Source organism: Rosa rugosa, chromosome 2, assembly GCF_958449725.1.
Source record: "Rosa rugosa chromosome 2, drRosRugo1.1, whole genome shotgun sequence".
NCBI lineage: Eukaryota > Viridiplantae > Streptophyta > Magnoliopsida > Rosales > Rosaceae > Rosa > Rosa rugosa.
The window spans coordinates 55,065,721-55,088,342 of record NC_084821.1 but is presented as its reverse complement, the minus strand read 5'-3'; the positions used below and the strand labels follow the sequence as shown (position 1 = coordinate 55,088,342).

General features: G+C 38.9%; 1 protein-coding gene and 3 long non-coding RNA genes across 18 annotated transcripts; 1 reads left to right on the top strand and 3 right to left on the bottom strand.

The window, feature by feature from the left end:
* The first annotated feature begins 583 nt into the window (after positions 1 to 583).
* Positions 584 to 4,925, top strand: LOC133728527 (uncharacterized). Of its 13 annotated transcripts, XR_009855893.1 has the most exons (8): positions 584 to 1,544; positions 1,641 to 1,865; positions 2,123 to 2,644; positions 3,336 to 3,500; positions 3,583 to 3,675; positions 3,798 to 3,836; positions 4,538 to 4,591; positions 4,666 to 4,925. XR_009855893.1 is itself a non-coding variant. In XM_062155930.1 (5 exons), the coding sequence occupies exons 2-5, from the start codon at positions 1,810 to 1,812 to the stop codon at positions 4,553 to 4,555; spliced, it is 228 nt and encodes a 75-aa protein (XP_062011914.1). In that variant the 5' UTR covers positions 591 to 1,544; positions 1,798 to 1,809; the 3' UTR covers positions 4,556 to 4,925. The 13 variants fall into 13 exon arrangements, 1 of the variants encoding a protein (XP_062011914.1); XR_009855892.1 differs by having other exon boundaries at positions 585 to 1,544; positions 4,538 to 4,925; XR_009855888.1 differs by lacking the exon at positions 3,798 to 3,836 and having other exon boundaries at positions 586 to 1,544.
* A 4,029-nt stretch (positions 4,926 to 8,954) lies between these two features.
* LOC133727796 (uncharacterized) lies at positions 8,955 to 10,873 on the bottom strand. Of its 3 annotated transcripts, XR_009855362.1 has the most exons (4): positions 10,755 to 10,873; positions 10,575 to 10,646; positions 9,110 to 9,409; positions 8,955 to 9,007 (listed from the first exon to the last, which is right to left on the bottom strand). It is a non-coding gene; the product is annotated as an uncharacterized LOC133727796 (long non-coding RNA). The 3 variants fall into 3 exon arrangements; XR_009855361.1 differs by lacking the exon at positions 8,955 to 9,007 and having other exon boundaries at positions 9,043 to 9,409; XR_009855360.1 differs by lacking the exons at positions 8,955 to 9,007; positions 9,110 to 9,409 and adding an exon at positions 10,375 to 10,443.
* A 361-nt stretch (positions 10,874 to 11,234) lies between these two features.
* LOC133731884 (uncharacterized) lies at positions 11,235 to 21,148 on the bottom strand. The gene is made up of 3 exons (XR_009856849.1): positions 21,117 to 21,148; positions 12,069 to 12,155; positions 11,235 to 11,370 (listed from the first exon to the last, which is right to left on the bottom strand). It is a non-coding gene; the product is annotated as an uncharacterized LOC133731884 (long non-coding RNA).
* Positions 14,798 to 16,491, bottom strand: LOC133733689 (uncharacterized). The gene is made up of 3 exons (XR_009857840.1): positions 16,289 to 16,491; positions 16,127 to 16,201; positions 14,798 to 15,379 (listed from the first exon to the last, which is right to left on the bottom strand). It is a non-coding gene; the product is annotated as an uncharacterized LOC133733689 (long non-coding RNA).
* Positions 21,149 to 22,622: the final 1,474 nt, after the last annotated feature.

The window sequence follows — 22,622 nt, the reverse complement described above, 5'->3', positions numbered from 1 at the left end:
GGCACAACGAAAAAAAAAATTTGTTGTGTGATGAAGGAAAGTGAATCAGACAACACGTTTACTAAACTTACGTTGTATAAGGTGGTTAAAATTCTGAAGTTTTTATCTAGAAGGTCATTGCACAACGGTTACAAGAATAATATGTTGTGTGAATAAAAAAAAAAAGTTGCGGCAGATTTCCCTCCTAGATGGACTCAAATTTGGCTCCAAATTGTACCCTAGATGCCACTAAATTGTACAACAGTATAGTTACTTGTGTTGTAGGAGTATACTTGCAAATCATCATACAATGGTTTTTAATGTGCCGTTGTGCAAATGAGTGGCAAAATTTGGAGAAGTCTCCAAAATGGCATTCATTCCCCCCCAAAACGAGCAAATTCGGCTTCAATGTTTGTCATGCTTGCAAGTTCCTACAACATAGTGAACTATTTCTGTTGTGTGAATGAGAAATGCCTAGCTTAAGCGCCAAAATTGACATTTTGATTGCACAGGCGGGAAATTTTCATCTTTCGTTCTCTTAGCTATTAGCAATTCAGACAACGTAAATGTATCTATACGTTGTCTGAGTAATAAGGGAAAAAAAAAAAACAAAGTTAATGCTAAATGCCTCAGACAACTTGAGGGCACACCTACTCTCCCAGACCGTAAGGAAACCTTTCTCTCTCTGAAAACAACCCACCGCCCAGTTCTCCTTCTTCCTCTCCTCTCTCTTGTCAGATCTCGATCTTTTATCGGGATCCTTGGCTTGAGAGTGGGGGGGGGGTGGGGGAAGGCCTTAGATCTAGCTTTCTTTTCTGTTTTTGTCGGTTTTATTTTCCGTCTTGCTTTTCTTTCAACCGGTTTCACCATGTCTGCCGTCTTTGGTGGTTTTGTAGCTCGGAGTTCGTCTCCGTTCTGGTCTTGCCCCATTTTCTGTGTTTCCGATTTCACACTTCCCTATTCAATAGTTTCCCTCCTTTTCATCTCCCTCTGTTCTGCTTGGTTTGGTTCATCGGTTCTTCGGAGCCACTCTCTATGTGGGATTTTCTCACTATCGCACGGGGTGATGCAACAAGATTCTGTGTACCTTCGGGTGCCTGTCTCTTCGATTCCACCTTCATCCGGTTTTTTCGGACTTCTTTCATCTGGTTTATCCAGTTGTTGTGTCTTTGGTTCTTTTGGCAGACGAGGTTGTTGATGCAGATGAGGGTTTTGGTGATTTCTGGAGGTTTGAAGGCTAGTTTCATGGATTTTGGCATAGGTCTTGCTCGACCCATTGTCCTGAAATGCTCCTGTCGCTATTTGCTTCACGTTGGGTTCAAGTAGATGAGGGTTCTGGTGATTTCTGGAGGTTTGAAGGCTGGTTTCATGGAATTTGGCATAGGTCTTGCTTGACCCATTGTCTTGAAATGCTCCTGTCGCTATTTGCTTCACGTTGGGTTCAACTTGGGTTCGATTTGGGGGTTTTCCATTCTGCTGAAAAGGGGATTGAGTTGGGTTCGAGTTGAAGGAGGAGGAAAGGGGTTTCACGGGTTTAGGGATTGTTGCTCAATTCCTTTCGATTGGTGAGTTAAATTTGAGATTTCATTGCTCTTATTCATTGTCTTTGTTCATTGTCATCGGGGGTCCCAAAATGATATGTTCTATTTTGATCTTAACAGCATCAAGAGCAACCTCATTGGCTCTCACCTAGTCGAATCTGCTCACTAATCGATACTAGTTTCCTTTTCTCTTTCTCTATGTGTTTCGGTTTGTTTAAATTAAAGATATGCGGTTGATTTTCAAGGGTATTGAGCTTGTTTATTTGCTGGGTTTCAGACGAATAAGAAGATGCAAGAGAAGATGGAAAGGAGACTTGGGGGTATAATTAATTGCTCTAAATCATGGTACTTTTCAATTCCAGTATGATTTTATTTTCTAGGCTTTCTGTCTGGTTATGCTTATCTAAGAACATTGGTTGGAACCCATTGCTCGATGATGATTCAATTTGTTTTAACCACACCAAAGTGAGACTTGGGGGTTGCGTTTTTCCTTTTCCAGAATTAAGACACTGATCAAAATCAGTGCTTCATGTGCTTTTCATTAGCAATGCCTTTCTTTTCTGAAAGTAGAGGTTGATAGTTTTATGTCCCTCTTATTTTAGAGGAGAGAAGAAGCCTTTGCCAAGCATTTGAAGCTTATGAATTGGGTGGCGTGTTGATGTCTTGGTTTGTCTTCACAAGTGGGGTTATGTGCAGCAGGGGAAACAATAACGCCATACATTACTATAACTACGGTTTGAGAATGGAATTTGCTTTAGATTTGCATTTAAGGTCAACTTATGTTCATGTGTAGGAACTAAATGTAATTCAATGGAACTTATTATACTCTTATCTATTTGCATGTCTTATGGTTTCTGATGGCCATAGACATAATTTGTTGTATTGACCATATATAAAATGTCTTTGTTGGACTCTCTAAATCAAGGTCAATGGTGCTAGAGAATGATCAATTAGTATAGCTTGGGTATAAATGTATGATAGAATGGGGTACTTTATTTAAGAGATGCTCTGACTTGTTTAATTTTATCAAATATATGTGCCGTAAAGGTACTTGTGAATAGCAAAGAAGCTTGTGATCATGGGCGCAAGGTGGGAGGCTGCATTATATTTTTTTTTCTTTTGAGGTAGTCGCGTTTTTTTTTTCTTTTGATTTACTAGCATTTGTATATAGTTGCTTAGAAATCTAGAACTCTGCCTTGCTTATATGTTTTTCATTGCAAACTCAATACAAGGGGATGCATTTTCACTCTATTAAGTACTTGCAAGAAATATGTTCCTGCTTTCTAAAATCAATTGGTTTCTACATAAACAGAGAATTATAGTAGTTTCAAGGAAACCAAAGACTTTTAAATTGGATGACAATTCAATTTGAAGCTATTTCTCTGTCCTTGCTAGGTTTAACATGAAAATAATATTACTTTGTCAATGCTGATGGTGTGCTTAAATTCAAAGCTATTTCAGATCTTCTTCTCTGTGTTTCTGCTCCGTGCGTCCTCTCCTCTGCTGTGTTTTTTTTTTCTTCCTCCTCCGTTGGGAGATGGGCACATAGCATTATATTTCTTTGCACCAAAACCAACTTGCAAAAACAATTAATATTGCTGGACATTGCTTTTGTTGTTGTCTTCCACTTCAAAACATCAATTAATTATCATGCCATATTTATATTGCTTTGATTGCCACCACCGAAGAAAGCACACATCCACCACAGATAATGTTTTTGGTGTAGAAATGCCGTAATAAAAAGAATGCCTGATTTTCTCTTAAGATGAACAACTTAGGCTTCAGACTATTTACCTGGAATTTATTATCTTGTAGGAAGAGCTCAGAGCTTGTAAAATTTTCTATGCTCTTTGGGTGCCTAATCTATTCATGAAAAGGGTTGGAAATAATGAAAAGTGGTCACTCTTTTGTCCTAATAGTGTCCAGGTCTGGGAGATTGCTAGGATGAAAGCTTCGAACAGCTTTGCACTCGTCATGAAAGTGAGTAATACCAGGCTCGATATTAACATTCAACATCTTTTTGTTATGAATAGCTTTATATTTATTCTTGATTGCTGCACAGAGTAAGGCCAAAAGAGTTGTATCTTCCCAACAACGTTGGTATGAGGTTTTGAAATCCCAGATTGAAACAGGAACTCCATACATGCTTTTTAAGGTGATTTCTTAATTAAAAAAATGACTTCTTCATCTATGTGCTTTTTATTTCTGTAGTGTTTTGATTGTGTAATCATTGTGCATTGAAATGACATTTTTAAGTTTCAATTTTGCAAAAAACAGAGTAAGAAAAAAGAATGACAGTATGGTTTATGTCAAAAGGTATGGTAACTTTCTGTTCTATTGTTGTTCTAAGCTATAGTTCTCCTTCTGTGACAGGGTCTGTGATGCTTTGGTTAATCCTCTATTTAGGTCCCTCTAAGTTTATGAAACTTGGTAGTGATTTAGAGTCTTGGAACATTTGCACACTCAATTTTCAGCAGATAAACGATGATTATAGTCATGGTCTGCTGCTTCCATGACTTCTTCACTTTTCTCATGTAACAGGACTTTGATTTCTTGTTTTTGTAGTTGAATAGCCATGCTTACGATTCTAGCTGTGTTCATGGTTTATGATGTGAGGTTTAGTTACCTGAGTTTTTGTAATGGCCAATGCTTGATGAGTGTACTTTAGTGCTTTTATCAGATTAATTTGGTCCTGTTTGAGTGTATCCAGTGCGTTAATAAGTCTGACTTGTTGAGTGAAATTTCAAATATTGAACTCTTCGGTTTTGGAAAATGTAGAGGTTTTAGGAATTAGAAACCAGAAAATGATTCCACCAGAAGATGATAATTAATTGAGCTGTGATTTTTGCTTGAGAGTTGTTTTGTTTCTAAATGCTATATCTGCCTTTATAATTTATGATATATAACTGCATGAATCATGATCATTTTACAATCTCAGTTTATACAAAAGTCTTGCTGATTTTGTATGATTTCCTTGCCAAAGTATCTTCATTTTTTCTTTCATTGATGGCTTGCAGATCATGTTGTTCAAGTAAAGGAGGGTGCATGTAGTTGATGCTGGATAAAGACAGGTGGGGAACTAGATTTGATTCCATGGCTAAACAAATCAAAATTTAACTCACCAAGAATCGCATCAACTTTATAGGTTTGACACCATGGCTGCACAAACTAAGTTCCGGGAATAGTGGGAAGACAAGAGTTTGTATCAATATGTTGGCTGTAGAAACCAAGTTCCTGCACACACTATATGTGGCATGTTTAATTTGGAACAACGTAGTTGTATCAGCTTTTGATGTCCCAAGTAGATGGCCATGCATTTGAATACTTTTCTTCTATTAATGGTTGCTTGGATGATTGGGAAATGCTCCCTTTTAACATTTGAGATATATGGAATGGGTTTGATTACTCTTTTCTTTCCAATTGATCAATGTTCATTAGGTAAAATGGAGCTATATATGCACAAAATATAGCAAATGAAAATGATTGTACAACAGTTTTATAGTGTGGCAATCTAACGTTATCTGAATACAAAAATTGGGTCATTCACTCGATGCACTCTTTACATATCACACAATGGTTGTAAAAAAACTATGTCTTCTGATTTTACAATCACACAACGATAATAACTGAATTATGTTGTCCAAGACCAATTCACACAACAACCATAGTGTACAACTGAAGTGTGATGGTATATCAGACGACGGTGAAATGAAAAAAATATTGTCTGACAAGGGTTTCCAACAACAGCTTGGAAACAAGTTCTGTTGTATGAAAGATGCAAGTCATGCTGCGTGGCAGCTGTGCTTGGCATATGTCGAGAGATGACACAACGCTGATAACAAAAATATGTCGTGTGTTTGTATATCATACAACGGTGCACCATCGTTGTGCAAAATTTAATCAGACAACGCTCCGATACACAACGGTGAGCCTCCAAATCACACAACGAAAAAAACCCGTCGTCTGTTTCGTTTTTTGGTGTAGTGTTGCATGTAGCTGCAGTAGCTAGAGATTATGAGCTTGAATGGTTTGGTGTGGTGGCATGGCATTTATGGCATGAAAGGAATAATAGGGTGCATGGAAAACTGAAAATGCAAGGACAGAATGTGTTTTTCTGGAGAATGGGGATTGCAGTGCACTGATCAATCCTTACTGGGCAGCAGAAACCAAAATGACAAAAAGAACACCAAATTTTGGTTACGCAGTGAAAACCTTAAGTATGAGATTAAAAACACTGCGGGGCTCTTACTCTTGAGAACCCAAAATAAAGATCATCATATTGAAAAGGATATGTTCTTTTACAAACTTTGAATAGCACTAGCTCGGCTATAAGATTCACACAAAATCTAATACAAAGTTTGTTTTCCTTCTTGAACTCCTTCACTTGAACAATCTTCAAATCTCGAGCTTCTTTCTTCACCGTCTCTCTACTGATCTCAAGAGAGTTTTATGCATATGAGAACACAATCAATGACACTTATTCATGGACCAAGTGCATGACTCTTTGTGAAGACTCAAGTTCAAAACCAAACTAACAAGCAAGACTCTATCACAAATTCTTGCGTCCTTCAAATCACCCTCTTGACCGTGTATAATACTCAATATATATTCAACTGACGGCAACCAACTCCCTACAAAAAGATTTTACCCTCATACATATTAATTAGGAAAGAAACTTCCCTTATATGAACTCCACAAATCTTAAGGGAAATCAATTAGGAATAGGCAAGACCTAAAAAACCGTAGGACATCAATACTATGATTTTAACCATCAGAAGACTTTTTAAAAACGTAAAAACATAAAATCAAATACCTACTTTCCAAAATCGGACTCCACAAGAAACTGACTGCAGACTCGGGGATTGCAACACCTGTTGCAATCCCATGCTTATGCAAATGCATTTACCTGTTTTCCTGAGATCAGTAAAGAGTCTTCAAGCTTTGTATGGGAATGCCAATACGAAATGTACAGGAATTGTACCTACAAAACAATCATTGGAAGCAGAGGCTATAATTGATAAATAAGCTATGTGTTAGTGGGATGTATATTTAAGAAGTTGCGTTGGTCAAGAGGAGAAGAATGATTTGGCTAGTAGGCGTGATGTAGGTTCACATGTGTAGCAGACTATTAGATGGAGATGTCCAAGGCCAGGAGCAATTAAATTGAATGTAGATGGAGCTTTGAAGATGGGACACGAGACTTTTGGCACTGGCGCAGTGTGCAGAGATGAAGCGGGGACCTCCATTGGTGTTTTGGCTGTTCCAGGGAAAGGTTATCTAAGTCCACAAACATGTGAGTTCCTGGCTTTAATTTAGTACTTCTGCCTTCAAGCAGGGTTCTCCCAATTAGAGGTTGAAGGCGATGCTCAGAACATCTTCGCGACGCTTGCATCTAACCAGGAGGATCTTAGTTCGGAGGGGGCTTTGGTAGATGAAGCTAAGGTATTATTGAGTCTTTTTCAGTCTTGTAGTTGGGGTTATATCCCTAGGGAGTGTAATAAGGCTGCCCATTGTGTGGCAAGAGCCGCTCTTTCTTTACCATTTCCTACATATTGGTGGAGGATGACGCCGGAGTGGCTGAATCTAATCCTAGCTGCAAAGTTAAGTCATTGAGTCTTTAAATGGAGTGTGGTACTCTTCCCTATGGTTGTTATAGGGTTTAATGAGGCCACTATTTACTCCTTTATGTAGTACTCTATTATTGATGATCGAATGAATTCACTTTCAATCAAAAAAAAAAACAGGAGTGATTTTAAAACTAGGGTAGATATTGCCGAAAGGAAAAAACAAAAAAATAGCTATTGAACTTGGTGAGTTGAAAGGTTATATTTTCTGCTTCCAAAATAGCTACTATTATAGATATTGTGGTTTTTCTTATCTACATTGTTTGAATGAGGTGCATATTTCAAATTTCTTTGTTAATTAAGAAGAGTAACTGAGGGTTAATGAAGACTTTATTATTTTCGTTTATGGATGTAGGGTGGATGGGTAGTTTTTTTTTTTTTTTTTTTTTTTTTTTTTTTTTTAAAGAAGGGTTGGTGTCGCTGTCCTCAAGCCTTGATTAATGAAACTGCCGAATACAAGGGGAGGACATTGAGCCTAAACCCCTTATTACAATAAGCATCTAGAACACATCCCGAAATGATATTGGGAGTCTCTATAAAGTACATGTATTCTAACAAGCACCAATTAGCAAAGAGTGCTCTACTGGCTACTCCATTTGGTTTGTCGTGCATAGCGATGACATACCGGAAATATAACTCAATTACAACGAAGCATAATTACCAAACTCACAGCATTTCTACTGTTTGAACCCAAAGTGAGCATTTTGGCCTGACAAGGCGTGTCTTGGAGAAATTGAGTCAATGTCAGTGGCTCAAGCTATATATTGTCGATAAGTTCAAAATGTATTATTTAGAGGCTAAATAAAGCCTACCTGCAGAATTATGGAAGATTATGCAAGCTACAAGAAAAGGCACGCCCATGCGAATATTCATACTCCATTCAATTAAGGAATATGGCATGCACGTGGGGAAGCATTCAACTACATTTCATGGTGGCCAATAGGGAAAACCTATCATGATTCCATTAATGCTTAATTGGAAAACCTATCATGATTCCATTAATGTTTAATTGGAAACCCTATCATGATTCCATTAGTGCTCCATGTACTACTACAATAACATGATTTAAGGACACGGGAAATGCGTCCTCTATTACATTTAAGGACACCCAAAAAAATGTGTCCTTTATCCGGGTGTCATTATAAGTCACATACAAGGACACTGAAAAAGTGTCCTCTTTTCCTTACAAGGCACTTAAACTGTGTCCTTAAAGAACAAAGTAATGTGTCCTCATATCTAATAGAGGACACATAAAATGTGTTCTCACATTAATAGAAATGTGTCCTCTTTTCCCTACTATGACACTTAAACTGTGTCCTCAAAAGTGCAAATAAGTGTCCTTGTATCTTTTAGAGGACAATAAAACGTGTTCTCATGTCAATAGAAATGTGTCCTCTTTTCCCTACTAGGACACATTTATTGTGTCCTCAAAACAAAATGAAAGTGTCATCCTTTGCTGGTAAGGACTCATAATCTGTGTCCTTAAAAGTTGAAAACTATCGAAAAAAAAAATTATCCAAAGCATCTGAAAACCACCAAAATGACTATATTACTTACTAAAATACATTAATATACATACAAAATAAGTCTGAAGCGACTACAAAATGAACTAGAAAAAATAACTTAAAGAATACTCTACTAATCTTCTAATCTTTGGTCAATAGATGATTCTCTTCCTCGTCAAGTCTTTCCAACCATTTCTATCCAAGATCACATCCTGCTTTTGCAGCGATCTGAAACCACTCTCTTGCCATTCCTGCCTGGTCTCTTACAATGCTTTCTGCATTCTTTCTTGCCTTTCTTGATAAATTAAAGAACCCCTTTTCGAAGTCAAGTTCATCACAGATTCTGGGACTTCAACACCTAAGACATGAAAATATGTTATTAAAGACTGAAAGTTCATGACATGGGACAGAAATATAAGTTCTTGCTGCAACAGACCATTATTTCTATTTGAAGAATCACCCTACATATAGATCCATTTCTGGCAAGAACTTAACACATTGCAGTTATTCGTTGGGAATCTTGATGACTATTCTACAATAACATAAAAGAAGCATGGTGGGGAAGAAGAGACCTTGAAGAAGAAGAAGAGACCCATATGCTATAGCTGCACCAGCATATCCCTGCATATATTAAAATAAAAGAACATTTCAAAACAGTGCAGTAGTTGATGCGTGTATGAAATCGTATACTTGGTGGCTTCTCTGGATAATTTTTGTCACAGAACAGTTTTAGTTGATATATGCGTCCTTCATGAACAGTCTGAAACATATTCAAGGAGCAAACCATGAGCATTTTCAGGTTTAGGCTAAACAAAGCCATGATAACCAAAAGTTCATGCTGATAGAATAAAGTACTGGGCAATATAGTCACTGATCATGTCGTGCATTGAACTAGCAATTATAACAAAGCAATTTGACCAATCATTTATGCTGACAAGTAAATATGGAAAAATATGGTATATGGTTCAAAAAAATTAATCATCATTTAACCATCACATAACATATGAAAAATCAATAATACCATTTAACTTAGATAAAAAAAAATCCCTAAAAAATGTCATCATAAAGTGTTGATTCAAAAAGCAATGAGAACAAAACACACAAAAAGAAAAACCAAGAGATTTCACTTGACTCATTCTTGTCTTTCCCATCCCAAAATGACTTCTTGTGATCATTATTTCCTCATGACCAATAAGAGCATCCGCCTCAATATCACAATGAGAGAGGACTGTTGCCACAATTAGCCAGAAAGTTAGAGTGGGTTGATGCCCAAATCAACCAGCAAATGGAAATGGGGTAGCTGCCAAAATCAAGAATAACTGTGGTTTCCTTCAAATTTGATACACAAATTTTAACCTTCACCTGATACACACACACACACACACACACACACACACACACACACACACACACACACACATATAGCAGGTATATTCCTCTACCTTTATGTGGACAAATAGAGTCTTACTTTTGTTCATATCTCCAATTTTAAGATTACTAGCAGTACATTATGACACATCACAAAGTGGGAAATCTAACATGTGGACGCAGCATAAGAGTTGCATAAAAGGAACTTCAAAATGTCTAATAGATGAGATCAAGGCAGTGTAGTCAAAAGGTTTGGGCTAAAGTTCACAGAAAACATAAACAAAGAGGTAGAACACATGCTTATTCCAAAACGTACATTTACATTGTCCGTATAACAAGTATACTATACGTTCTCTTATCCAAATATGAGCAATGTTTCAATATTGCACATTCAAGCCTTCATACTAATATTCTCTCATGCAGTTCCTGGTTGACATGCCATTAAGTTTTGACACCAGAGCCAACTTATATCAGTTGGTACTTGCTTATTCAACTAGTTAATACTTAAAACAAAAACAAAAAAATGTAAAACAAACTGGGGTTGAAAAGGAGCTTACAGATTTTGCAAGTTAACCAACTTCCTAAGCTCAGGAGGAACAGTTCCAGAAAACATGTTAGTCTCAAGGTTCCTGAAAACATATTCTCCTTTTCATCAAAGCAGACTAAATCAAACAAAAATTAAACTTTGATTTAACAAACACAATGAAGAATTAGATGAAGAGAGAGGCAGAGCATACAAGTATTTTAGAGTGCTGATGTATCCCAAGAAGGCAGAGATTGGTCCAGTTAAGTTGTTCACATAAAAGGACCTGCAGTTTACTCAAAGTCTTAGTTAAATCATTATAAGTCATTATTGCAGTTTACTCAAAGTCTTAGCTAGTTCCCATTCACTCTGTATATTACCACTACGAAAATTCCTCGTGAGATCATTGTAAACAAGGCAAACATATTAGTAATAACACTAGCATTTGAGAAAAAGTAAATATTTTCAGATAGTCTCATAGGATGATAGCAAAGAGTATGGCCCGAGTAGGGAGAAGGTCTATTAAAAATTAAATAGTCTTACTGTAAAAATCATAATAAATTATTCCACAAATTTTCTTTGACAAGCATGAGATCTACACATTTATTCATAATTCATAAGGTGTGGATCAGTGTCTGTAGTTGGCACAGAGAGAACAAAAAATCATTATTTTGTTTTGTGGCTCCTAACAAGATAAGCACATATATTTGCTTCTATAGGCCACTTGTGCGGAGGGAACTTGTGAGCAACTAGCACAAAGTTATTGCAAGAGAGAAACATTAGCACACCTTGTCCTTCTTCCAATTTCTGACTACACTGAGTTTTTCTATCTGCAAAACCACGAAGGTATCTTCATTAGTCCTTCAGAGATTAGCGTAATTTTGACGTCGCAAATAAATGAGATGTAGATTAGGTCATGGAGAGCAAGCAGTCTCCTCCATGGAGTGATTCATTCGAGCCTAATCACACAAATGAAGATGATATGCACAAGTGAGCATGCAATAGTCCTCGATGGAGTGAGTCGTGGGAGTTCATCTGCTATTCATACTACTACAAAGAATAAGCTTTGACCATCACTACTGGAACCTAAGTGAGCCAGACCCAAGACTACTTGAATCTTAAATGCTTTAAAGCTTATACAGTTATACCTAATAGTAATTCATTTCACAAGGAGGCAGCACCAAGGCTTACATACTGGGAATGTAAATCATCCCTCTGTTTTAGTAATAATTAATAGAGATAGAGAGCATAAAGTCTATAGTCTAATTAAAAAAAGACCATGCAAGCAACATCCCTAAACGTCCAAAAACTGGACCATTATTTCACTACAAGCCAAAGTTCTCTTGGATTATTTAGACATAAAACAAGTAAGAGAGATTCAAATTTAACTATCATGCAAGTACTAGAGGTCTGCAAATCTACAACCATTCTGATGTTCAATATAATGTCTCAAACCACAGAGGAAGCATTTCCACATACAAGTTTAACATATCCTCAAAGTTAATGAAAAACCTGACATAATTCTTACCTTGTCGGACCTCTGATCAGGAAGTTTGAAGCTGAGAATTGCCTTTAGGCCAGGAGCAGATTGATCAATAGTAAGAGTGGTGAGAAACTGTTAGCAAAACAAACCATTAGTCAGCTGACTTTTTCCTAGAAATGGATGTACATTTTATAAATATTTCAACCACTCAACATACGGATATAGCTTATAGAAATGCAAAAGATATAATCACAGACAAGAGAGAGGAACAAAATATTATCCAGAACTAGAAGCTGTTCTATGCATCAGAATGAATCCAGTAGCAAGAAGAATGAAACCAAAAAAAATATTTTTAAAAAAAGCAGATATATATGACATCCGGCCCTTTGCTGCACTATTCTGTTTCTATATCAGTTGATGTCTCTTGGAAAACAGTAAGCCAAAAATGAATAAGCTGTTCTATTTACATAGGTACAAACTGCAGTCATGAAACAACCTATCTTTAGGCACAAGCAACTTATATTAACCCCAACAGGACATGGGAGCAGATGTCATAGTCCATGAATATTGAGAGTAGATACTGACTTTATAGTACTGGAGTTTCTAATATAGATGGACATGGTACTATCTTTCTAAAACTACCAAAATTGAGATCTCGGTCTATCGTTTCTACAAAATACCAGCAGAATTGGAACCTCTGCAGACCCTTTCAATCAAACAAAGTCCAAAACTATTGTCATGTAATAGAATTTCTAGCTGCCAATCCATATAATAGAATCTACTATCTATTCAGCAAATTGAAACACCAGCCTCTTGCTTTCCTTAGTAGCAAGATTCTGTGCCTAAATATGACCAGTATGACAAGAATTAACAACAGATGAACTCAAAAACCTAATATTAGTCAAACAGAACAAAGACAAAGGGAAAGTTTGGGAATTTCTAATATACCGATCTTCTCCAAAGATGGAGTATATATACAAAGTATAAACATCCCTAATAGGAAACTAATTACACCATGATATTCTCCCCCTTAACTACATGATATCCTCCTTAACTATACAATCCCAATTATACTACAATTCCTACAATTATGGAGAGTGACTCACGCCAACACTCCCCCTCAAGTTGAAGCATACAGATCACGGATGCCCAACTTGTCAAGTGAGTCACAAAACGCCTTGCTAGAAACTGCCTTTGTAAGAATGTCTGCCAACTGCTCCTCAGTAGGTACGAAAGGAAAAGAGATGATTTGTTGATCCAACTTCTCTTTGATGAAGTGTCTATCAACCTCTACATGTTTTGTGCGATCAAGTTGGACAGGATTATGAGCAATTTCAACTGCTGCTTTGTTATCACAAAATAAGGGCATGGCTTTCTTCTGCTTGAACCCCAAATCCCTCAACAAGTTCCTTAACCACAACATCTCACAAACTCCACGAGCCATTCCTCTATATTCTGCTTCAGCACTAGAACGAGCCACCACCTTCTGCTTCTTACTCTTCCAAGTAACTAAATTCCCACCTAAAAACGTAAAGTATCCGGAAGTGGACCGTCGATCAGTGTTAACGTTAGTGATCCTAGGGATCTCTAGTTAGCTTTAGAGAGAGAGAGAGAGTGACACGAGATGTATAGTGGTTCATCTCCCACCTTAGCGGGAAACTACGTCCACTTGAATGTTACACTAGTGTGTTGAGCCTTGCGGCCCAAGGGGATTACAAAAGATGTAATGGGATGGTGTTTAAGTGGGAGGAAGCATTCCTTTTATAGGTGAAGGAGTGCTCTTCCTTTACATTTTCTTAGATGTGGGACAAGAACCCACTATTCTAGTCTAGAAATGCCTATTATGGAGGCAACTTGGCAAGGCTGGAAAGGTGGCTTCCCGGCGGCGGATTTGCGACTTCCGGATACCGTAGCGTAGCTTGAACATAGGGCTACAAGATGCAAGTAGCGGTTGGGCCTCACCATGGCTTGTGGGTGTCCCAAAGAGGGTGTTACTTATGCTTGGTGAGATAGCAAATACTCCATATTGTTGGAGGTATGTACAATCAGTTATACAACCTGCCCAGTCTGCATCTGTATATCCTAAAACATCCAAATGCCTATGCTTAGAAAACACCAACCCCCTTCCAGGAGCAGACTTCAAGTACCTCAAGATCCGAACCACAGCTTCCATATGAGCCTTACTAGGATTATGCATGAACTGACTCACAACACTAACTGCATAAGCTAAGTCTGGTCTAGTGTGTGACAAATAAATTAATCTTCCAACTAACCTCTGATATCTTGCCTTATTCGTGGGTACTTGATCTGGATATTCAGCTAACCGATGGTTTTGCTCAATGGGTGTGTCAGCTGGTTGGCAATCGAGCATACCCGTCTCTGCTAATAAGTCAAGGACATACTTTCTCTGACTCAACATAATACAATCTTTTCCTCTAGTAACTTCAATTCCCAAGAAATATTTCAAATTCCCCAAGTCTTTCATTTCAAATTCTGCTGACAATGCATTCTGCAACTTCTTAATCTCCTCAAGATCATTACCTGTCACCACCATGTGTTGAAGCCGAAAAAAATCACGAGTCCAGAAGTTATATGGTGATGGTCTTTCAAAATTAATTGAAAAAAGTGGGAGCCCATTACAACATTGATATTCCTACAAGCTGCTGTGAAAAAAAAGAGAAATACATTCAGTTTCACACATGGGATGAGTTTGTTACGTCTTTGACTATTTCAAACGGCAAACAAGGAGGCTATTATCTTTAACAAGTTCAAATGACGTCAAGTTAGAGGAGATAATGTTCTGTTAGCCTTGATTCAAGTCTTGGTCAAGTTATTTGACTAATTCAAAAGATAACAAGTGATAAAGTTGAGCTGTTATTCAAATTCAAATACAAGGCATCAACTATCCAACCACTATTATATAAAAGTGGCCACGCTGAAGAGAAATACACAGGGAGAGGGAAAGAAATATTCAGCAAGCAAAAAGCTAAAGCTCCGCCAAAACAGAGAGTGAAATCAAAGCAGATCCGTCAACAAGTCAAGCTGAAGCTCAGGTATACAACGCATCCATGCTATTCTCGTCTTCTTTGGCAGGGAAATATACCGTCCAGATTGCTTGCTGTCAACAAAAGATAGGCTGTTCATGAACAACCTTCCTTCTTTTGTTGAAGTTCTCCCAAGCTACCGAGAAATACATGGTCTTTCATGAACGGCCAACCTTCACGGTGATCTGCTCCTGCGTTAAGACATATATGGTTGTTCATGAACGGCCCGAGTCTTAACGCACTTGGCTGCTGCGGTTTTCAAGCGTTGGAACATATGGTCGTTCATGAACGGTCGAGTTCCAATGCTAAAATCTGCACAAGACGCCACATTCACTCTCTTACAAAATCGACAATATCAGCCACCACCAAAGAGCTTTCCAGCCTTCTGTCTTTCTATTCACCATGATAATAAAATGGCCTCACACTATTTCCAAACAAGCCATACAAAACCCAAAGAAAAACACACCAAGCTAAATATCAAACAAAATGATGTCTTAGCGGTGAAAAGCTTGGTGGAGGAACAATTAAGGCTTGCATAGAAATACAAAAGCAATTGTCAGAGTGGTGGATGCAAGTTAATTAGAAGACAAGGCTCAGATGCTCAGAAGCAAAACAAAGAATGATTAAAGTAATGCTTTGTTAAAGCGGTGGTGAGCGGTACTGACAATTAAAACAAAACTTGGAGCAGTCGTTTCTGATTTGGTGGTGTGATCAAATGAAGTCAAACTTTAGTTGTTGTTATACATGGTCAGCAAAGCTCTCATTGAAACGGTGGAGACCAAACATAATTGAGGCCATATTAATTGTCTAAACAAGCATTAAAACTTGAACTAGAAGACAAATGATGGCAAGGTTTAATTATATGGTTTCTCTGAGGCCGTGGATGCAAGCTGGGAACAAATATAGTGATAAACTCAATTGTTTTTGTTTCTGGAATCATGCTAACAAGAAGACAAAAACATGGCTTTAACGGTTCAATCTTGAATTTGCTCTATGTCATAAGCAACAAGACAAATGTTGCCAAATATAATGATTATGTGTGCACAGAAGCGGTCGTACCAGATTGGAGAGTCACCCCAGCTTTTGCTTTTGCATGCGAATTAAATCGATCAACCACCGGAACAAGATTTGAACCTACAGCAGCCAAAAACATTGGGAATTTTGTCAGTATTGAGAATAATGAAAGCCCAGTGGAGACGAGACGAGAAAGAGAAGCTTTACCCAATTTCTTTCTCTACGCAGGTGAGAAGCCTCAGATTCTTCGCTTAGGAGAACAGGTGCTGAATCAGACGACAGAGACCTCCCTTTCATGCAGAGTACAAGAGAACGTCTCCGTTTCCAAAGTCGAATTGAAATCCATGCCAGTCTTCGACTCGACCTCTAACTTAAGCTGATGATCTAAACTCTCTCAACCTCATCGAGACTCCAAGAACGAGTTATTAATGTGTGGCCTGGAGCTTTTCTTTTGGTTATACAAGTTGGGCCAACAAAGTTGGGCTTGGATTTCCAGATTTGAGCAAGACCCTTATTGGGCTTAAAATTGGGTGTACATGGAGAAGATGGGTGTCCAGTGGACCAGCCACCTACAAATATCGAAGCCCACTTCAAGACAATTCGTCTCAATGTTCGGGCATGGCCAAATTCGTTTGTCGACAACGCAAAAGCCCATTCATACGGCCCAGTACAAGATCCAATACATCGAGTGCCTAAATTTAATTCAGGTGTCTGCACAAGAAATACATTCGACGGATTCAAAAATAAATATATGTACATCCGTCAACACCAAAAATTCTGCCAATACCAGAAATACAAATTCTATGAACTACGGTTGGTTTGATCCCACAATGGGTACGTAGGCAATCTAGCAACACCCACTAGATGCAACCACAAGTCCAAACAGAATCCCTGACTCCACCAGTCAAAATTCAGCTAGTCCTAAATTGAATCACTGACTCCAGTCAAATTCTTCCAACACCAGAAATACATACTTCCGAACTACAACGGTTTGATCCATTTACAGGGTATGTAGGCAATCTAGCAACCCACTAGATGCAACCGCAAGTCCAAACAAAATCCCTGACTCCCTGGTTCATCCAATCCGAATCCCTGACCTCATCAGTCAAATTCCGCCAAACACCAGGAAACGTCACAGCCTTTCCAAACAAATCCAAAACAAATCGAATCCCTGGTTCACTTACACCAAATTCGTCCAAACACTATTCACATTCCAAAAGCAATACCCTCCAATGGGTCATTCACCCACTGGAACTCTTGAACTACGAGTGGCTTGATCCCTCTCCAAGGGTACGTAGGCAACCCATTCAAATATCCGGGTGCAGCCGCAAAAACAAATAAACAAACACACATCCACAATTGGTTTCTTCATAAATGGAATCAAAGGGTGTTTCCCTGTAACGAGGGAATATAATTAAGAGACACATTCTGTCTTGAATGGGTCGAACCCGAAATAATTAAAACTCTATTCACTAAATGAATACGAGTGAAATTATGTTGGGTGACATTTACGCTCACTGTGTGCATATTTTTCCTCAACACCATGTCATCCACATAAATAATTAAAGCTGTAACTTTACCCTTCTGATGCTTAAGGAATAGGGTATGATCTGAATTGCTCTGCCTGTACCCAATCCTCCTCATGAATGTAGTGAATCGACCAAACCAAGCTCTTGGAGATTGTTTGAGGCCATATAGGGACTTCCTTAAACGACACACCACCTTGACTCCAGTGGAAGTACCATATCCCGGAGGCAAATCCATGTATACTTCTTCATTCAAATCACCATGCAAGAAGGCATTTTTAACATCAAATTGTTACATAGGCCAATCAAGATTAGCAGCTAGAGACAGAAGTACCCGGATTGTATTGATCTTTGCTACTGGTGCAAAAGTTTCATCATAGTCCACACCATACTTCTGGGTATAACCTTTCGCTACTAGCCTTGCCTTATATCTATCCACCGAACCATCTGAATTGTGCTTCACTGTATACACCCATCGGGACCCAACTGTTTTCTTTCCAGGAGGTAGTGATACTAACTCCCACGTTTGATTTTTTTTCAAGTGCATCCATCTCCACAGCCATTGCTTTTGCCCACTTCTCGTCCTTCATTGCATCCTGCACTTTACTAGGAAGTGACACAGAAGATAATTGATTCACAAATGTTACATACGGTTTAGACAACCTATGAGTAGACACATAATTAGCTACAGGATATTTGGTCTTACCACACAAACTTGGTTCATATTTCTTGGCAGGCTGGCCACGATTGGACCGTTCTGGTAAGACTTGTGTTGGAACATGTGTAGAATCAGTTAAAGGAGTAACACTATTAGACAAAGGTGGGTCATGGGACAAAGGAAAACTACTACGTACCTCAAATGAAGATTGAACAGGGGACACCACTGATGGAGAGGGAGAGACTGAATGATTAGGAGCTTCTTCTTGAAGGGTAGACGATTCGGCAATTGTCTTTTATGTTTCGGAATTCACAATGCTCTGTTCGGCAGTTGCATGGTGAAGAGTAAACGATTCAGTAATTGCCTTTTCTATTTCGGAACTTGTAATGCTCTGTTCGGCAGTTACATGGCGAAGGCTAGACGATTCAGCAATTTCCTTTTCTGTTTCGGAACTCGCAGCGCTCTGTTTGGCAACTGCATTTTCTATTGCTACAGGAGTGTCGTTGGTTTCTGGCGCATTGGACACTTCCTCTTCACTAACCGATCGATCGTTTGAGATAAAGCGATCGATCGTTGGCCCTGTTTGGCACTGTCCTTCATAAAAAACACCCTGTTCTCCCTGACTATAAGTCGTAGAAGGTGGAAAATAACATGTATCCTCACTGAATGTCACATCCATGGTGACATAAAATCGTTGAGAGGGAGGATGATAACACTTGTACCCTTTCTGCTGAGTCCCATACCCGACAAAGACACACTTGAGAGCCCTTGCATCTAACTTAGAACGTTGGTTCTTATAGAGATGGACATAGGCTACACAACCAAAGACACGAGCAGGAAGGGTATTAAGAGATGGGATAGAGACATAACTAGACAATACCTCGAATGGAATACGACCTTGAAGAGAGGAAGATGGGAGACGATTAATAAGATGGGAGGCACACAACACTGCCTCTCCCCAAAGGTATTTAGGCATATTGGCACTAAGGAGAAGGGCACGACCCATGTCTAACAAATGACGATTCTTCCACTCAGAAACCCCATTTTGTTCTGGTGTTTGTGGGCAAGTGGTTTGGTGAACAATTCCATGAGATTGGAAGTAATCACGAAATGAATGATTAACAAACTCCCCCCCCCTCCCCCCCTCCCCCCCTCCCCCCCTTATCAGACCGAAAGACCTTAATACGAGCATCATATTGGATACGAACAAGATTATGGAAGGCTGTAAAGGCAGAAAAAACTGCATCTTTTGACTTAAGCAAAACAACCCAAGTTAATCTGGTGAAGTCATCAATGAATAAAACAAAATAATGCATTCCTGAAAGAGTTGAATTTTTGGAAGGTCCCCATAAATCGGAATGAATTAATTCAAAAGGCATTGTACTAGACTGAAAGCTAGAAGGATAACTAGACCTATGACTCTTGGCTAAAGAACAGGTTTCACAATGTAGACTAGAATCACTTATTCCCAAAAAAAAGGGAAGGCACAGACTTCTTCATGACACCAAAGGATGGGTGACCCAAACGGCGATGCCACAACCACAATTCATTCATCCGATCAGAACTCAATGTCAAGGCAACATGACCTTGTGGACTTGATGGTGCTTGTGTCGGTCCTCCGTACATGCAATCCAAGTGAAACAGTCTCTCCCTTAAATCTCCCTTGCCAATTATCACCCGAGTACACAGATCCTGAAAGATAACATACATAGGATAAAAGGTGACAGAGCACTTGTTTTGTGTGTTTAATTGAGACACAGACAAAAGATGATGAGATAAAGAGGGTACATAAAGGACATTATAAAAAGTAATAGACGGTGTAACCTGGACTGACCCAATTCCTAAGACTGGAAAGGACTCACCATTGGCATTAGAGACATGTGTTATGGATGGGGAGGACAACGTGACGAAGAAAGACTTATCATAGGTCATATGATCAGACGCACCAGAATCAATTATCCATGTATTACTACCAGTAAAGCCAGAAACATTTAAAGCGACACCAATTTTACCTCGATTCTCCTGAGTTATGGAAACATTACCCTTAGTTTGATCTTAACCCACCACATCATAGAAATCAGGTTCTTGGTCCTGCACCAGTTGGATTGCCGCCTTGCTTTTCTGACCATTGTTACTTCTTTTCCAACCAGAGTTATTGGAGTTGAGTCTTAGCAACTTGGGGCATTGACTCTTGTAGTGGCCAACAGTTTTACAATAGTTGCAAGTCACCTAACTGTTGAACAACGAACTAAGGGACAAGTCTGCCATTCTTATTCTTCAAGCAGTAACACAAACCACAAAATTTGACACGGCTAGGGAAGGAGAGGCTGACGGCAAGGTATTGCAAAATTTAGGGTTTTAGGGCAAAAGGAATAGAGGATGAAGACAAAGGACAAACTCTTAAAGAGTACAAAGACAAAAGGGCAGCGGAAACAAACGAACAGAGTCCAGACGGATCTCTGCTCTGATACCAAGTCAAACAGAACAAAGACAAAGGGAAAGTTTGGGAATTTCTAATATACTGATCTTCTCCAAAGATGGAGTATATATACAAAGTATAAACATCCCTAATAGGAAACTAATTACACCGTGATATTCTCCCCCTTAACTACATGATATCCTCCTTAACCATACAATCCCAATTATACTACAATTCCTACAATTATGGAGAGTGACTCACGCCAACAATATTTATGTAGCATTTCTATAACTATTTCTTCAAACTTCCATCAAACACAATGTTTTCTAATATGAACGGACATAATGAATACAACCCATCAAAATAAATAGAATTTTCATCTAAAATCATACTAAGTGAAGCTAATTACAATTACATGAAGAAAATTCACACCTATTCAGAAGGGTTGACTTCAGTGGCAACATGAAATTGAGACGTGCTGCTCTTCTTCCCATGAATTCTTAACCCTCCATAAAACTTCGTCCCACAACTTTGCCCCCAAATCAAGAAAAACAATAGCATATCCTTAACTAAATCCAAAATGGCAAATCAGAAATTCAAAAGATTTCCGGATTAGAATACTAAGCATGTATATCAACAGAGGCGAGATCTAACAGGTTACAAACCTTAAGCAAATTAACCGGTTGTGCATAATACGGGGACAAAAACCGATGTTGGTTTCTGGCTAGGAAGTGCCCGGAGATCAGCCATCACCGAGTGACAGATCTAACGATAACTGATATGGCTATGCAATTACAATTCCAATTGAATCAGTTCAAATTTTTCGCTCAATTAATTCAACTGAAATCAGAAACAGTACGAAATGAACTATTAGACCTAGCCAAAGCAAGAACAATTAGTTGTATAGATCTGGAATTAAATTGAAGAAACTAAGATAGAAAGTTACCGGAGGCGAGAATGGTCTTCCAGTCCTTGGCGGAGAGGCTGGCGTTGCCGCCCAAAATAACGAGCAAATATGCGGCAACAACCTTCATCTCTACTCTAGCTAAGGCTCAGACGCGGCGGTAGATTGGAGGCTCTGATAGAGCTTGTGGGTTTTCGGCAGAATTTAGGTTTATATACAGAATGGTTTTGTGCGGTAAAAAGAAGTGGGAAGTTTAACTTTTGGCAAAAATATTTCGGCGGGCCACCATAAGTTTGCTCCTGTTTTTTTTTCCCCGTCCTTATAAGGTTATTAGGACACTATGATAAATATGTGTCCTTGATGGGTGTCCTTATATCATGGTATTGTAGTAGTGATGATTCCATTAGTGCTCCATCATGATTTGTTTAAGGCCAATCACTTTGGCCCGGCAACCTATATATAGAGGCTACGACGAAGTAACAAGACACACAATTCATCAATTAATCTCTACGATTATCCAAGCCTCTCCAGAGCAACCCCTCTCATTCTCTTACCGGTAACCACACTACAGTCCCAGAATCCTCAGGAGCCGACTGTCAATGCCACCAAACCTTCTGTCAACGTGCTTCGGTCCTAGTCTCCTCGGGAGCCGACTGTAGTACAACTACCACAACGGTTACGGAACCAGCCAAGCAAGGGTAACGCCCTCGCAAACCAGCCAAGCTAAAGTCACGCTTTAGCAAGTTCTTCCCACTTCCCAGTGATTTTCGCTTTGCTTGATCTACGACGTCGAGTATCGATTGTGTGATTTTGAAGAAGCTTAGCAAAAGTCCTCACCACAAGGCACAAAGAATCCCGTGAGAAGGTTGGTACTCTCCTCGTCCACAATCGCTCGAAAGAAGTCAGGTTAAGGGACACCCCCGACGACCGTACCCGAACGGTTCTGGCATGCCAGCGCAGAAAATAGAATGTTGATCAGCTGCAAAAAAACTGGAGCCAAACATTTTGGCACGCCCAGTGGGACTCTACATAGC